Source organism: Priapulus caudatus, unplaced genomic scaffold (genome assembly GCF_000485595.1).
Source record: "Priapulus caudatus unplaced genomic scaffold, Priapulus_caudatus-5.0.1 Scaffold935, whole genome shotgun sequence".
Lineage (NCBI taxonomy): Eukaryota > Metazoa > Priapulida > Priapulimorpha > Priapulimorphida > Priapulidae > Priapulus > Priapulus caudatus.
Window position 1 is genome coordinate 4,647 of NW_014577996.1, and position 13,927 is coordinate 18,573.

Below are 13,927 nucleotides of genomic sequence, written 5' to 3' on the forward strand. Positions count from 1 at the left end.
CGCGTGTGATGCATGTATGTGTTGTTAGCCCTCTTTACTGTTTGTTTTGCGATGCTTTACTAACTGTGTGTATATACATGTATGTTAAGTAAAGGATCTTGTATAGTAGCGATGATATCTCCTGATTCTATCACTTTTCAGTTTTGTGTTCAAGTTTTAACACAAACAAGAATTTTTCTTTTTTCTTATGAATCGCATTGATGGATTTTGATACCAAGCCAACGGATGCATGTGACATCACTTAATAACCAGCATCATTCCGCTGTTCTGTCTCGCATGATTATTGCTAGTGATATTTATTATCATCATGTGCAGTCGACTTCGCGTGCTTGCTGCTATCCTCACCGACTCAAACACCAGCACACTTCCAATAAATCGTCAACAATTGTCTTCACAACATTTTCGTGTGTAACGAATATTTCTATCGTTCCTCTTGATGTTTTCTTGTAGGATGGAGCTTTGAGACATGTCTGCCTATCCGTTTTGCTCTGGGCTGGATTAACGTCAATCAAACTGGATCTCCTTATTGTATGCTTTATACAAAGCTTAGGCACTAGCCGCTATACGTTGGCCCTACGAGCTACATGGTCGGAAGATTGGTCAGGGACGTTTTATTGATACGATGTATACTCGTTTAATAATCAAAACGTATCTGATACCGTTGGTTGAGTTCCTGCGGTAATAGTCAAAATCGTATTTGATAAGCTGGTATCGTTAATAGTCAAACGTATAATTGATACGGTATCGCGTAATAGCTCAAACGTATTGATACGTGTATCGGTATAGCTCAAGACGTATTGCATACGGCTGTATCGTTAATAGTTTTCAAATGTACTTTTGATACGTGTATCGATGAATAATCAACGGATTGATACGTGAAAATTCAAACGTATTGCATACTCGTGAATACAATCAAAGTAATTTGATACGTGTATCGATCAAGGTTCGTAGTGTTGATCCCACACACACACACAGCATCGATTTACAGCATTGATCAGCCGACTGATTTGCCGCAGTTGAGTAGTTCGATGAGCGGTCGTGTTTCGGGTGTATGATGGACAGGACGGGGCTCGCTGAGACGCGCGCCTCAACAGCCCACGGTCCTGCGAGGCGGGCGCAGACGCCCCGCCTCCCGCATCCGTCCCACCCCGCACCCCGCATCGCTTCTTCCTGCGTGCGTCGCCGCCGCTGCTGCCGCTGCTGCTTCCCACCATGCTGCTCAGCTTCAGTACAGAGTTAGTGCGACTCGACATCGCTGATTGAAAGCTGGTGGTGGTCACACTCCTGCCAAGACACATTATACATATATATATATGTATGTGTAGGTGTATGTGTATATTATATGTGTATATATGTGTGTGTATGTATATAATGTATATATATATGTATGTGTAGGTGTATGTGTATATATATGTATGTGTAGGTGTATGTGTATATATATGTGTGTGTATGTATATGTATATGTATATAATGTATATATATAATTTATATATACATACATACAGTGAGAGGTACACATACGTAACTCTGCAATATGATAATACTAATAAATACTAATAATATGATAACTATACATAAATAACTATGTGATAAAAGAATAAACACATATACATATATACAGTGAGAGGTACACATACGTAACTCTGCAATATCATGAAACTAATCAATAAAAATAAAATGATAACTATACAGTGAGAGGTATATATAAATAACTACGTGATAAAATAATAAACACATAATTATAAATATAGACTTGCTCTCTTACTTGATATCAACATGGTCATCTAATTTGTGAGTTTCCATTTCTAAGGATGCCTGAGTTTGATCTTCTGGTTTCCATTGTGAAAACACCTGTAAATAATCACTCATTATAACATGTTCTTAATGCCCCTAAATTCATTACAAATACATCGAAATTAATCGATAAATTAACAATCCTGGAACCAATCACTGCGTTCACGTTATTCCGAAAATCTCACACGTTCAACACTCACAGCATTTAATCTGACAAAACCTGCATATTTATAGCAGATATACATCCAACCTTCCCCCAAAAACAGCCCTCAAACAGAACCTCAGTCCAAAACACGCGCAGTGATGAGATCAAGTAACGTAACATTCCCCGGTTTGCTTTTTACCGAATCAATCCTACCACTAACTAACGCACGACACATCGCGGTTGCCACGGCAACACACGCACGATTGCATCGCGATCCAAAAATTCGTTATTATAATATAATGAATATCCCCCGCTTCCTTCTTGCTGAATCAACCCTATTACTAACTCACGTGCAACACCAACAAACACATCTCGCGACCGAGGAAAAGTCGCGGCGGCAGTCTAGGGGCTATACCTGCATCTCGTTGTCCATGCCGACTACGAGTAGACCGTCCCTGACGAACGACATAGCCATGGGGAGCGGCGGGAGACCGTCGGCGGTCGTCAGGCCGATCGTGTGCAGCCTCATCCAGTGTATGACGTCGACCGACGTGTAGTTCTGAGCAGCGACAGAGCTAGATCGCTGCAGCATGGGCCGTGGCTTCTGCTGCACACTCACATTCTTCTCCTGTATACCACATTATAATAGTATGTAATACGTAACATATACAATAGTATATATGTATTGTATATGAGGCTGATTGAAACCTTAATTATTAACAATTATTAATTGTTAAGTTATTATTAGATATAGTTATTTATAATTATATTATGAAAGCTTATAGTTGTACTTTCAAAATTTTTTTTTTGAAACTAATTTAAATTCAGCAGAGGAAATCGTCAGCCAAAAAACTACAGCCCGAAAAATATACAATCGTCCGCCTTTCGTTGAAATCTACGTTGGATTTGCGCCAGCCACTTCACCTGCTAACTCGTAGCACCTGGTAGCTCGTTAGTAACTCGTTAATTAGCGAGGAGCTCACCTGCATCGCTCGCATGTTGGCGGTCGCTATCTCGCTCGACACGGGAGCGTACAGGTTGATCTCGTTACCAACGCCGACGCACAGGATGTGGGAGCCATCTTCGGTCGACACCCAGTCCAGCTGCACACAACACTTCTGCTGTAGCAGGCCTGAAACACACGCAACACGCTGCGTCTAACACACGATTCGAGAAGTGACTCGCGCACTTAATGCCACGCTACGACTGCAACAGCAAACCTGAAACACACGCAACACGCTGCCTCTAAGACACGATTCGAGAAGAGATTCGCGCACTTAATGCCACGCTACGAATGCAACAGCAAACCTGAAACACACGCAACACGCTGCGTCTAAGACACGATTCGAGAAGTGACTCGCGCACTTAATGCCACGCTACGACTGCAACAGCAACCCTGAAACACACGCAACACGCTGCCTCTAAGACACGATTCGAGAAGAGACTCGCGCACTTAATGCCACGCTACGACTGCAACAGCAAACCTGAAACACACGCAACACGCTGCGTCTAACACACCTCGCCGGAACAGGAGCCGACACGATACGAGACCAGCGCCACGCTATGTACGCGACGTGTTGATACAAAAAGAGAGCATAGCCTAAAGAATAGGGAAGCCATCGCAGACAGACACTATCGTGGAGTGTGAAAGCATCATCTCTGCGTGTGCAGCCCTCCCTGCGCATGTTCTGAGCAGTATTTACACGGACATTAACATGACACGATGACAATGCGGAGAACGACAAGGATGGTGACGACAAGGATGGGGACGACAAGGACGGTGACGACAAGGACGGTGACGACAAGGATGGTGACGACAAGGATGGTGACGACGAGGATGGTGACGACGAGTATGGTGACGACAAGGATGGTGACGACGAGGATGGTGACGACAAGGATGGTGACGACAAGGATGGTGACGACGAGGATGGTGACGACAAGGATGGTGACGACAAGGATGGTGACGACGTGGACTTGTCGTCACCATCCTCGTCGTCACCATCCTTGTCGTCACCATCCTCGTCGTCACCGTCTTTGTCGTCACCGTCCTTGTCGTCACCTTCCTTGTCGTCACCATCCTCGTCGTCACCATCCTTGTCGTCACCATCCTCGTCGTCACCATCCTTGTCGTCACCATCCTCGTCGTAACTATCCTTGTCGTTACCATCCTTGTCGTCACCATCCTCGTCGTCACCATCCTTGCCGTCACCATCCTCGTCGTAACTATCCTTGTCGTTACCATCCTTGTCGTCACCGGATGGTGACGACAAGGATGGTGACGACAAGGATGGTGACGACAAGGATGGTGACGACAAGGATGGTGACGACAAGGATGGTGACGACGTGGATGGTGACGACGAGGATGGTGACGACGAGGATGGTGACGACAAGGACGATGACGACAAGGTTGGTGACGACAAAAATGGTGACGACGTGGCATGATGATGAACGATGCTACAACCCCCCACCCTCGCCCCCCTCGCCCGCGCGCGTTAGACGCACCCTGATCCTTGATGGCGAACACAGCCTTGCGTATGTTGTGCAGCGTCGCCATGCTGGGCACGGACAGCCGCCGCGTGAGCGTCTTGTGGATGAACTCGTGCAGGTTGTCCTTCTCGTAGTCGGCGACGTGGCTCTGGAAGAGCCGCTCAAAGTTCTCGACCGACCGCACCATCGACATCTGCTTCGAGCGCGAGAGGAAGTTGAGGTCGACGTCGTGTCTGACGTCGGCGGCGGCGGGGATGCGCACGCGACGAAGCTCTATCGTGTCCTCCAACACCCACTCCGCGCCGCCCGTCGACTCGCACTCGTAGATCGCCACGGCGACGTCCACGGTCTTGCGCGTATGACCGACGCCGTCGTCGGACAACGGACCCGGGATCGTGGTTTCGTTCATCTTGAACGCGCAGGCGATGCGGCCGCTGTAGGCGCAGCGTACGGCGAGAGGCTGGCCTGCAACAATAAGATGTTACGTTGCAACGACGTGTTGTTTATAGTTATACTATGGTTACGTATGTTTGTTGTTTACTGTAGCGCAGCGCACCGCTGAAGGAGCGGGGCTGACCTGCAACGACATGCTACGTAGATTGTTTTAGTTTACTGTTATGTATTTTGTTGTTTTACTGTAGGCGCAGGCGCACCGCGAGGGCTGACATGCTACGTTAACGTTTTATTGGTTTACTGTTATGTATGTTGTTTGTTTACTGTGTAGGCGCAGCGCAGGCCGCGAGGGGCTGCACAGGCTGCAACGACATGCTACGTACGTGTGTTATTGTTTACATGTGTATAGTAGCATTTGTTTTTACTGTGGCGCAGGCACCGCGAGGGGCTGACCTGCAAACGACCTGCTACGATAACGTTGTTATTTGTTTACTGCTATAGTATGTTTGTTTGTTTACTTGTAGGCAGCGCACCGCGAGAGGGTGACCTGCAACGACATGCTACGTAACTTTTTAGTTGTTTTACTGTTATCTATTGTGTTTGTTTAGCTGTAGCGGCAGCGCACCGCGAGGGGCTGACTGGCAACGGAATGCTACGTAACGTTTTGTTACTTCGTTTTTTACTGTTATGTATGTTGTTGTTGCTTTACTGTAAGGGCAGGCACCGCGATGGGTTCGCCTCGACATGCTGACGTAACGTTTATGTTTAGCTGTTATGTACTGTTTGTTGTTTACGTGTAGGCGGCCAGCGCACCGCGAGGGGCTGAGCGTGCAACGACATGCGCTACGTAACGTTGTTATGTGTTTACTGTTACGTATGTGGTGTTGTTTACTGTAGCCCGCGCAGCGCACGCGCGATGGGGCTGACTGCAACGACATGCGCTACGTGAGAGTGTGTGTATTGTTTTACTTTATCTATGTTTGTTGTTTGTTTAGTAAAAAGCGCCTGCGCGTACACCGCGCGCGAGGGGCCTGACCGTTGCAACGGACTATGGGTGCTACGTAACGTTGTTATTGTTACCTGTTATCGTATGTTTATGTTTGTTTCTGTACGGCGGCAGCGCACCGCGAAGGGGCTGACATGCTACGTAACGTTGTTATTTGTTTACTTGCGTTATGTACGTTTTTGTTTACTGTAGGCCGGCAGCGCCAGAACGCGGGGCTGACCTGCAACGACATGCTACGTAACGTTGTTATTGTTTACTGTTGAGCTGTATGTTGTGTTTTACTGTTAGGCCGCAGCGCAACCAATGAGGGGCTGACCTGCAACGACATGCTACGTACTTGCGTTATTGTTTACGTGTTATGTACTGCTTCTGCTCTCGCTCTCTACACTGCTAGCGCAGCGCACCGCGGAGGGGCTGACATGCAACGACATGTCCACGAACGTTGTTATTGTTTACTGTTAATGTATGTGTTTTGTTTTACTGTAGGGCTAGCGCACGCGGCCGCAGAGGGGCTTGGACATGCTACGTAACTGTTGTTATTGTTTACTGTTATCTATGTTGTTGTTTACTGTTAGGCGGGCAGCGCACGCGAGGGCCTGACGCTGCAACCACATGCTACGTAACGTTGTTTATTGTTGTCTGTTACGCTTATGTTTGTTGTTTGACTGGTAGGCGCCAGGCCACGCGGTGAGGGCTGTGAAGACGATGCTACGTAAACGTTTTTATTGTTTACTGTTATCTATGTTTGTTGCTTTACTGTAGGCGCAGCGCCGCGCGGGGCTGGCCTGCAACGACATGCCTTACGTAACGTGTTATTGTTTTACTGTTATGTATGTTGTTGTTTCAACTGTAAGGCGCAGTGGCACCGCGAGGGGGACTGAACATGCCTACGACATGTACGTAACGTTGTTATTGTTTACTGTTACGTATGTTTGTTTTAAACTGTAGGCGCACCGCGAGGGCTTGACCTGCAACGCATGCTAGCGTAACGTGTGTTTATTGTTTACTGTTATGTATGTTTGTTGTTTAGCTGTAGCGCAGCGCACCGCGAGGGCTGAACATGCTACGTACGTTGTTTATGTTTACTGTTTAATGTATGTTTGTGTTTACTGTAGGCGGCAGCTGCACGCCCGAGGGGTGACGCTGCAACGACATGCACGTAACGTTGTTATTGTTACGGTGTAATGTATGTTTGTTGTTTTAGCTGTTGTAGCGCAGCCAGCGACCGCGAGGGGCTGACCTGCAACGACAATGCTACGAACGTGTGTTATTGGTTTAGCTGTTACGGTATGTTTGTGTGTGGTACGGTGTAGGCCGCAGCGCCACCGCGACGAGGGGGCTGACATGCCAACGACATGCGTACGTAACGTTGTTATTGTTTACTGTTATGTATGTCTTGTTGTCATTACTGTAGGCGCAGCGCACCGCGAGGGGCTGAGCCTGCAACGACATGCTACGTAACGTTGTTATTGTTTACTGTTATGTATGTTTGTTGTTTACTGAGGCGCAGCGCGGAAGCGACGCGAGGTGCTGTACATGCTACGTAGGAGTTGTTATCTGTTTAGCTGTTGATGTATGTTTTGTTTACTGTAGGTCCGCAGGCGCAACCGCGAGCGGCCTGGACCTGCAAGTACATGTACGTAACGTTGTTATTGTTTTACTGTTATGTATGTTTGTTGTTTACTGCTAGGCGCAGCCGGCACACGCGAGGGGCTGAAATGGCAACACATGCCCTACGTAACCGTTGTTATTGTTTACTGTTATGTATGTTTTTGTTGTTTACTGTAGGCCGCAGCCGCCACACCGCCGACGGGTTGACACTTGCAACGACATGCTTACGTAACGTTGTTATTGTTTACTGTTTACGCTATGTTTGTTGTTTACTGTAGGATGCGCACGCGAGGGGTGACGAATGCTACGTAAACGTTGTTACTTGTTTACTGTTATGTATGTTGTGTGTTTACTGTAGCGCAAGCGCAGCCGCGAGGGTTGACCTGCTAAACGACATGCTACGTAAGCTTGTATTGTTTACTGTTACGTAGTGTTTGTTGTTTGACTGGTAGGGCCGGAGCGCACCGGAGGGAGCTGACATGCTACGTAAAGTTGTTGATTGTTTTCTGTTACGTATGTTTTGTTGTTTACTGGTTAGGGGCGCAGCGCCAGCGCACGAGCGGCTGAACATTGCTATCGTAACGCTTGTTATGTGTTACTGTTATGTATGTTTTTGTTTACTGTAGGCGCAGCGACGCCGAGGGGCTGCACAATGCTACGTAATCGTCTGTTATTGTTTACTGTTATGATACTGTTTGGTTGTTTACTGTAGCGGCAAGCGCACTCCGCGAGGGGCTGACCTGCGAAGCGACGATACGTAACGCTTGTTATTGTTTACTGTATGTATGTTTGTTGCTTTACTGGTAGGCGCCAGCGCACAACAGCGAGGGGCTGACATGCCTACGTAAAACGTTGTTATCTGTTAATATGTTATGTTGTTTGTTGTTAGCGTTATCGAGCGCACCGTGAGGGGTTGACCTGCAACGACATGCTACGTAACGTTGTTATTGTTTACTGTTATGTATGTTTGTTGTTTACTGGTAGCGCGCAGCGCCACCGACGAGAGGGCTGACCTGCACAACGACCATGCTACGTAACGTTGTCATTGTTTAACTGTTATGTATGTGTTTGTTGTTTACTGTAGGGCGCAAGCGCACCGCGAGGGGTTGACTGCAACGACATGCTACGTAAACGTTGTTAGTTGGTTTTACTGTTACGATGTTTGTTGTTACTGTAGGCGCAGCGCCACACGCGAAGGGCTGACCTGCTACGTAACGTTGTTATTGTTACGGTTGAATGTATTGTTTGTTGTTTACTTAGTAGGGCAGCACGCACCGCGAGGGGCTGGACCTGCAAGCGACATGCTACGTAACGTTGTTATTGTTTTACTGTTACGGTATGTTTGTTGTTTACTTGTAGGCCGCAGCGCACCGCGCGGGGCTGACGCTGCAACGACATGCCTTACGTAAGCGTTGTTATTGTTTACTGTTATGTATGTTTGTTGTTTACTGTAGGCGCAGCGCGCACACGCGAAGGGTTGACGCCAACGACATGTCTTCTAACGTTGTTATTGTTTACTGTTACGTATGTTTGTTGTCTTTACTGTAGGCGCAGCGACAGCCGCGAGGGGCTGACCTGCAAACGACATGCTAGTAACGTTTGTTATTGTTTATGTACGTATGTTTTGTTGTTTACTGTAGGCGCAGCCGCACCGCGAGTGGGCTGACATGCTAGTAACGTTGTATTGTTTTACTGTTATGTATGTTTGTTGTTTAGTAATATGCGAGCGCGCACCCGAGGGCTGACCTGCAACGACCATGCTACGTAACGTTGTTATTGTTTACTGTTGACGATATGTTTGTTGTTTACTGTAAGGCGCAGCGCATCCGCCGACGGGGCTGAACCTGCAAACGACATTGCCTACGCTAAACGTTGTTATTTTACTGTTATGCTATGTTTGTTGTTTACTGTAGGCGCCAGCACACCGGCGAGGGGCTACATGCTACGTAACGTTGTTATTGGTTTTACTGTTATGTATGTTTTGTTGTTATACTGGTTAGGCGCAGCGCACCGCGAGAGGGCCTGACTGCCTACGTAAGTTTGTTATTGTTACTGTTACGTATGTTTGTTGTTTACTGTAGGCGCAGCGCACCGCGAGGGGCTGACCTGCAACGACATGCTACGTAAACATTGTTATTGTTACTGTTATGTTTGTTTTGTTGTCTTACTGATAGGCGTCAGGCGGCACCGCAGAGGCTGACTGCTACGTAACGTTGTTATTGTTACTTTATGTATGTTTGTTGTTACTGTAGCGCGGCAGCGCACAGCGAGGGCTGACCTGCAACGACATGCTACGTAACGGTTGTTACTTGTTTACTGTTTACGTATGCTTTGTTCGTTTACTGTAGGCGCACGCAGCCGCGAGGGGCTTGACATCGCCTAACGACATGCTACGTAACGTTGTTTTGTTTACTGTTTATGTATGTTTGTTGTTTACTGTAGGGCGCAGCGCACCGGCGAGGTTTGACCCTGCAACGACATGCTTACGTAACGTTGTTATTGTTTACTTGTGTATGTACTGTTTGTTGTTTACTGTAGCGGCAGCGGCACGCGAGGGGCTGACATGCTTACGTAACGTTGTTATTGTTATACTGTTTTGTATGTTTTGTTGTTTACTGTAGGGCCAGCGCACCATTGAGGGGCTACCTGCAAACGACATGCTACGTAACGTTGTTATTGTTTACTGTTATGTATGTTTGTTGTTTACTGTAGGCGCAGCGCACCGCGAGGGGCTGACATGCTACGTAACGTTGTTATTGTTTACTGTTACGTATGTTTGTTGTTTACTGTAGCGCAGCCGCAATCCGCGAGGGGCTGACATGCTACGTAACGTTGTTATTGTTTACTGTTATGTATGTTTGTTGTTTACTGTAGGCGCAGCGCACCGCGAGGGGCTGACCTGCAACGACATGCTACGTAACGTTGTTATTGTTTACTGTTATGTATGTTTGTTGTTTACTGTAGCGCAGCGCACGCGCGAGGGGCTGACCTGGCAACGACATGGCTTACGTAACCGTTGTTATTGTTACTGTTACGTATGTTTGTTGTTTATGTAGCCGCAGGCGCACCGCGAGGGGCTGACGCTGCCCCAACGACATGCTACGTAACGTTGTTATTGTTTACTGTTATGTTATGTTTGTTGTTTACTGTAGGCCGCAGCCACACCGCCGAGGGGCTGACGATGCTAACGTAACGTTGTTTTGTTTACTGTTATGTATGTTGTTTGTTTACTGTAAGGCGCCACCGGCGAGGCTGACTGCAACGAACATGCTACGTAACATTGTTATTGTTTCTGTTATGTATGTTGTTGTTTACTGTAGGCGCGGAGCGCACCGCGAGGCTGACATGCTACTAAGCGTGCGTTATTGTTTACTGTTATGTATGTTTGTTGTTTACTGTAGGCGGCAGCGCGAGGGGCTGACCTGCAAACGACATGGCTTACTGTAACGTGTTATTGTTTTACGTTTATGTATGTTTGTTGTTTTACTGTGGCGCAGCGCACCGCCGAGGGGCTGACCTGCAAACGACATGCTACGTAACGTGGCTTATTGTTTACTGTTATGTATGTTTTGTTGTTTACTGTTAGGCGCCGGCGGCAGGCGCGAGGCTGCCTGCAACGGCACATGCTACTAACGTTGTTAATTGTTTGCTGTTACGTAGTGTTTGGTGTTTACCTGTAGCGCAGCGCACCATGAGGGGCTGACCTGCAAGGACATTTGCTAACGAACGTTGTTATTGTTTAGCTGTTATGTATGTTTGTTAGTTTACTGTAGGCGCAGCGCACCATGAGGGGCTGACTGCAAGGACATGCTTACGTAACGTGTTATCTGTTTACTGTTATCGTATGTTGTTGTTTAACTGCGTAGGCGCCAGCGCAACCGCCGAGGGGCGACCTGCAACGACATGCTACGTAACGTTGTTATGTTTACTGTTACGTATGTTTGTGTTTAGCTGTAGGCGGCACCGCGCACCGCCGCAGGGGCTGACATGCTACGTAACGTTGTTAATTGTTACTGTTAGCGTATGTTTGTTGTTTACTGTAGGCGCAGCGCACCGCGAGGGGCTGACCTGCAACGACATGCTACGTAACGTTGTTATTGTTTACTGTTATGTATGTTTGTTGTTTACTGTAGGCGCAGCGCACCGCGAGGGGCTGACCTGCAACGACATGCTACGTAACGTTGTTATTGTTACTGTTTACGTAATGTTTGTGTTTACTGTATGGCCAGCGCAAGCGAGGCTGGCTGACCTGCAACGACATGCGGTACGTACGTTGTTATTGTTTACCTGTTATCTATGTTTGTTGTTTTACTGTAGGCGCAGGCGCACATGAGCAGGGCCTGACCTGCAACGACATGCTACGTAACGTTGTTATTGTTTACTGTTATCTATGTTTGTTGATTTACTGTAGGCCGCAGCCACCGCGAGGGCTGACCTGCCAACGAAAGTGCTACTAACGTTGTTAGTGGTTTACTGTTATCTATGTGTTGTTGTTTTACTGTAGGCGCAGTGCACCGCGCGAGGGGCCGCACCTGCAACGACATGCTACGTAACATGTTATTGTTTTACTGTATGTATGTTTCTGTGTTTACTGTAGGCGCAGCGCAACCGCGAAGGCCTGCACATGCTACGTTAACGTTGTTATTGTTTACTCTGTTATGTATGCTTTGTTGTTCTGTAGGCGCAGCCCACCGCCGAGGAAGGCTGACCTGCAAGGACATGCCCTACGCTAACGTTGTTATTAGTTTACTGTTATGTATGTTTGTGTGTTACTGTAGGCCGCAGCGCAACCGCGAGGGGCTGACCTGCCAACGAACATGCTACGTAACGTTGTTATTGTTTTGTTATGTATGTTTTGGTTTTGCTTTACTGTAGGCGCAAGCGCACCGCCGAGCGGGCTGACTGCAACGACATGCTACGTTAACGTTGTTATATGTTTACTGTTTAGCGTATGTTTGTTGTTTACTGTAGGCGCAGCGCACCGCGAGGGGCTGACCCGCAACGACATGCTACGTAACGTTGTTATTGTTTACTGTTACGTATGTTTGTTGTTTACTGTAGGCGCAGCGCACCGCGAGGGGCTGACATCGCGCAACGACATGCTATCGCTTTAACGTGGTTATGGTGTTTATGTATTATGTTGTTTTGTTTGGAACATGTTTGTAGTCACCGGCTAGATAGACGTCACACAGTCAAACCTACTGCTTATGTTTATCCTCATAGAACCCATCTTGTTACTTACTTTATCGTTAGTTGTAAGTTTCTACGTACTACGTTTGTAAGTTTTAATTATTGTAAGTGTTTGTTTACGCTCACGCTCACCTGCTAGGTAAATCTCGCTGGAAGCTGAGGTGCTCGTCATCATGTCCCACTCCTTCCACTCGAAGCTCGGCTGCTCGGCCGTCGCCGCGGCAACGTCGTCCCCCGCGGTGAAGCCCATCTCACACTTGAGGAATCTGACGGTGCCGTCGGAGCACGCGATGGTGACGAGGTAGGGAGCGAAGCAGGCAGGGTAGATGGAGGAGGAGCTGAGGTGACCCGCAGCAGCCGTCGCGTCTAGCACCTGCACGCGTGCGTGGGAGGGGAGGGAAGATAGAAAACATTAGCAATAATCCACCACGTGTGAATTGACACGCGGGTCTATAGTCTATCATTGCGTCTAGCACCTGCACGCGTGCGTGGGAGGGGGGGAAGATAAAACATTAGCAAACCGGCAACATTAGCAATAGAGCTATTACCATTAACAAAAAACCATGATGTGTAAATTAGATCTCTCTTAAGCACCTGCGCGTTTCCGCAGGAGGAAGATTAGTAACAACAGGAAAAAGACAATAAAACACTAGCAAAAAACCACGACGTGTGAATTAGACCTGCTCAAGCACTTGCACTCGTGCCTGGGAGGGAGGAATATAAAACATTAGTAAACAACAGGGAAAAGACTAGCAAAAAACACTAGCAAAAAACCACGACGTGTGAATTAGACCTGCTCAAGCACTTGCACTCGTGCCTGGGAGGGAGGAATATAAAACATTAGTAAAAAGAACAGCGACGCATGAATTAAATGCGCCGTTAATCACGTTAATTACACGCATAATTAATCACACACATCTCACCTCGACGTTCCTGGGCAGGTGTAGTTTCTGCGAGCAGACCTTCGTCGTGGTGATTGACAGCTTGGCGCTGCTCATCTGTGCGGTCGGCGTCGTAGAGCGGGGGAAGGTTAGCGGCGGGCTGCCCGGACGCAGGCCCGTCGGGGAGCTGCCTCGGCTCGACGACGGGTTAGACACCGCATCGTCCTCCTGCATGATGTTGGTGTCTGGCACGTAGTAGTTGAACACCTTCGTACCGGGGTCTGTGAGAGATGTTATTGTTATTAGATATAATTGTTATTATAGATGTTGGTGTCTGGCACGTAGTAGTTGAACACCTTCGTACCGGGGTCTGTGAGAGATGTTATTGTTATTAGATATAATTGTTATTATAGATGTTGG

General features: G+C 47.5%; 1 protein-coding gene across 1 annotated transcript in view; it reads right to left on the bottom strand.

Moving 5' to 3' along the window:
• The window catches only part of LOC106814516 (dmX-like protein 2), a gene marked incomplete at its 3' end in the record, with an annotated part of 20,972 nt that overhangs the window by 2,671 nt on the left and 4,374 nt on the right, over positions 1 to 13,927 (bottom strand). The window contains exons 5-11 of the mRNA XM_014818829.1: positions 13,550 to 13,788; positions 12,759 to 12,999; positions 4,442 to 4,891; positions 2,923 to 3,071; positions 2,355 to 2,567; positions 1,766 to 1,851; positions 1,155 to 1,284 (exon numbers count right to left, since the gene is read on the bottom strand). Of these exons, the coding sequence (XP_014674315.1) occupies positions 1,155 to 1,284; positions 1,766 to 1,851; positions 2,355 to 2,567; positions 2,923 to 3,071; positions 4,442 to 4,891; positions 12,759 to 12,999; positions 13,550 to 13,788 (1,508 nt within the window). The remainder of the gene's footprint in view (positions 1 to 1,154; positions 1,285 to 1,765; positions 1,852 to 2,354; positions 2,568 to 2,922; positions 3,072 to 4,441; positions 4,892 to 12,758; positions 13,000 to 13,549; positions 13,789 to 13,927) is intronic.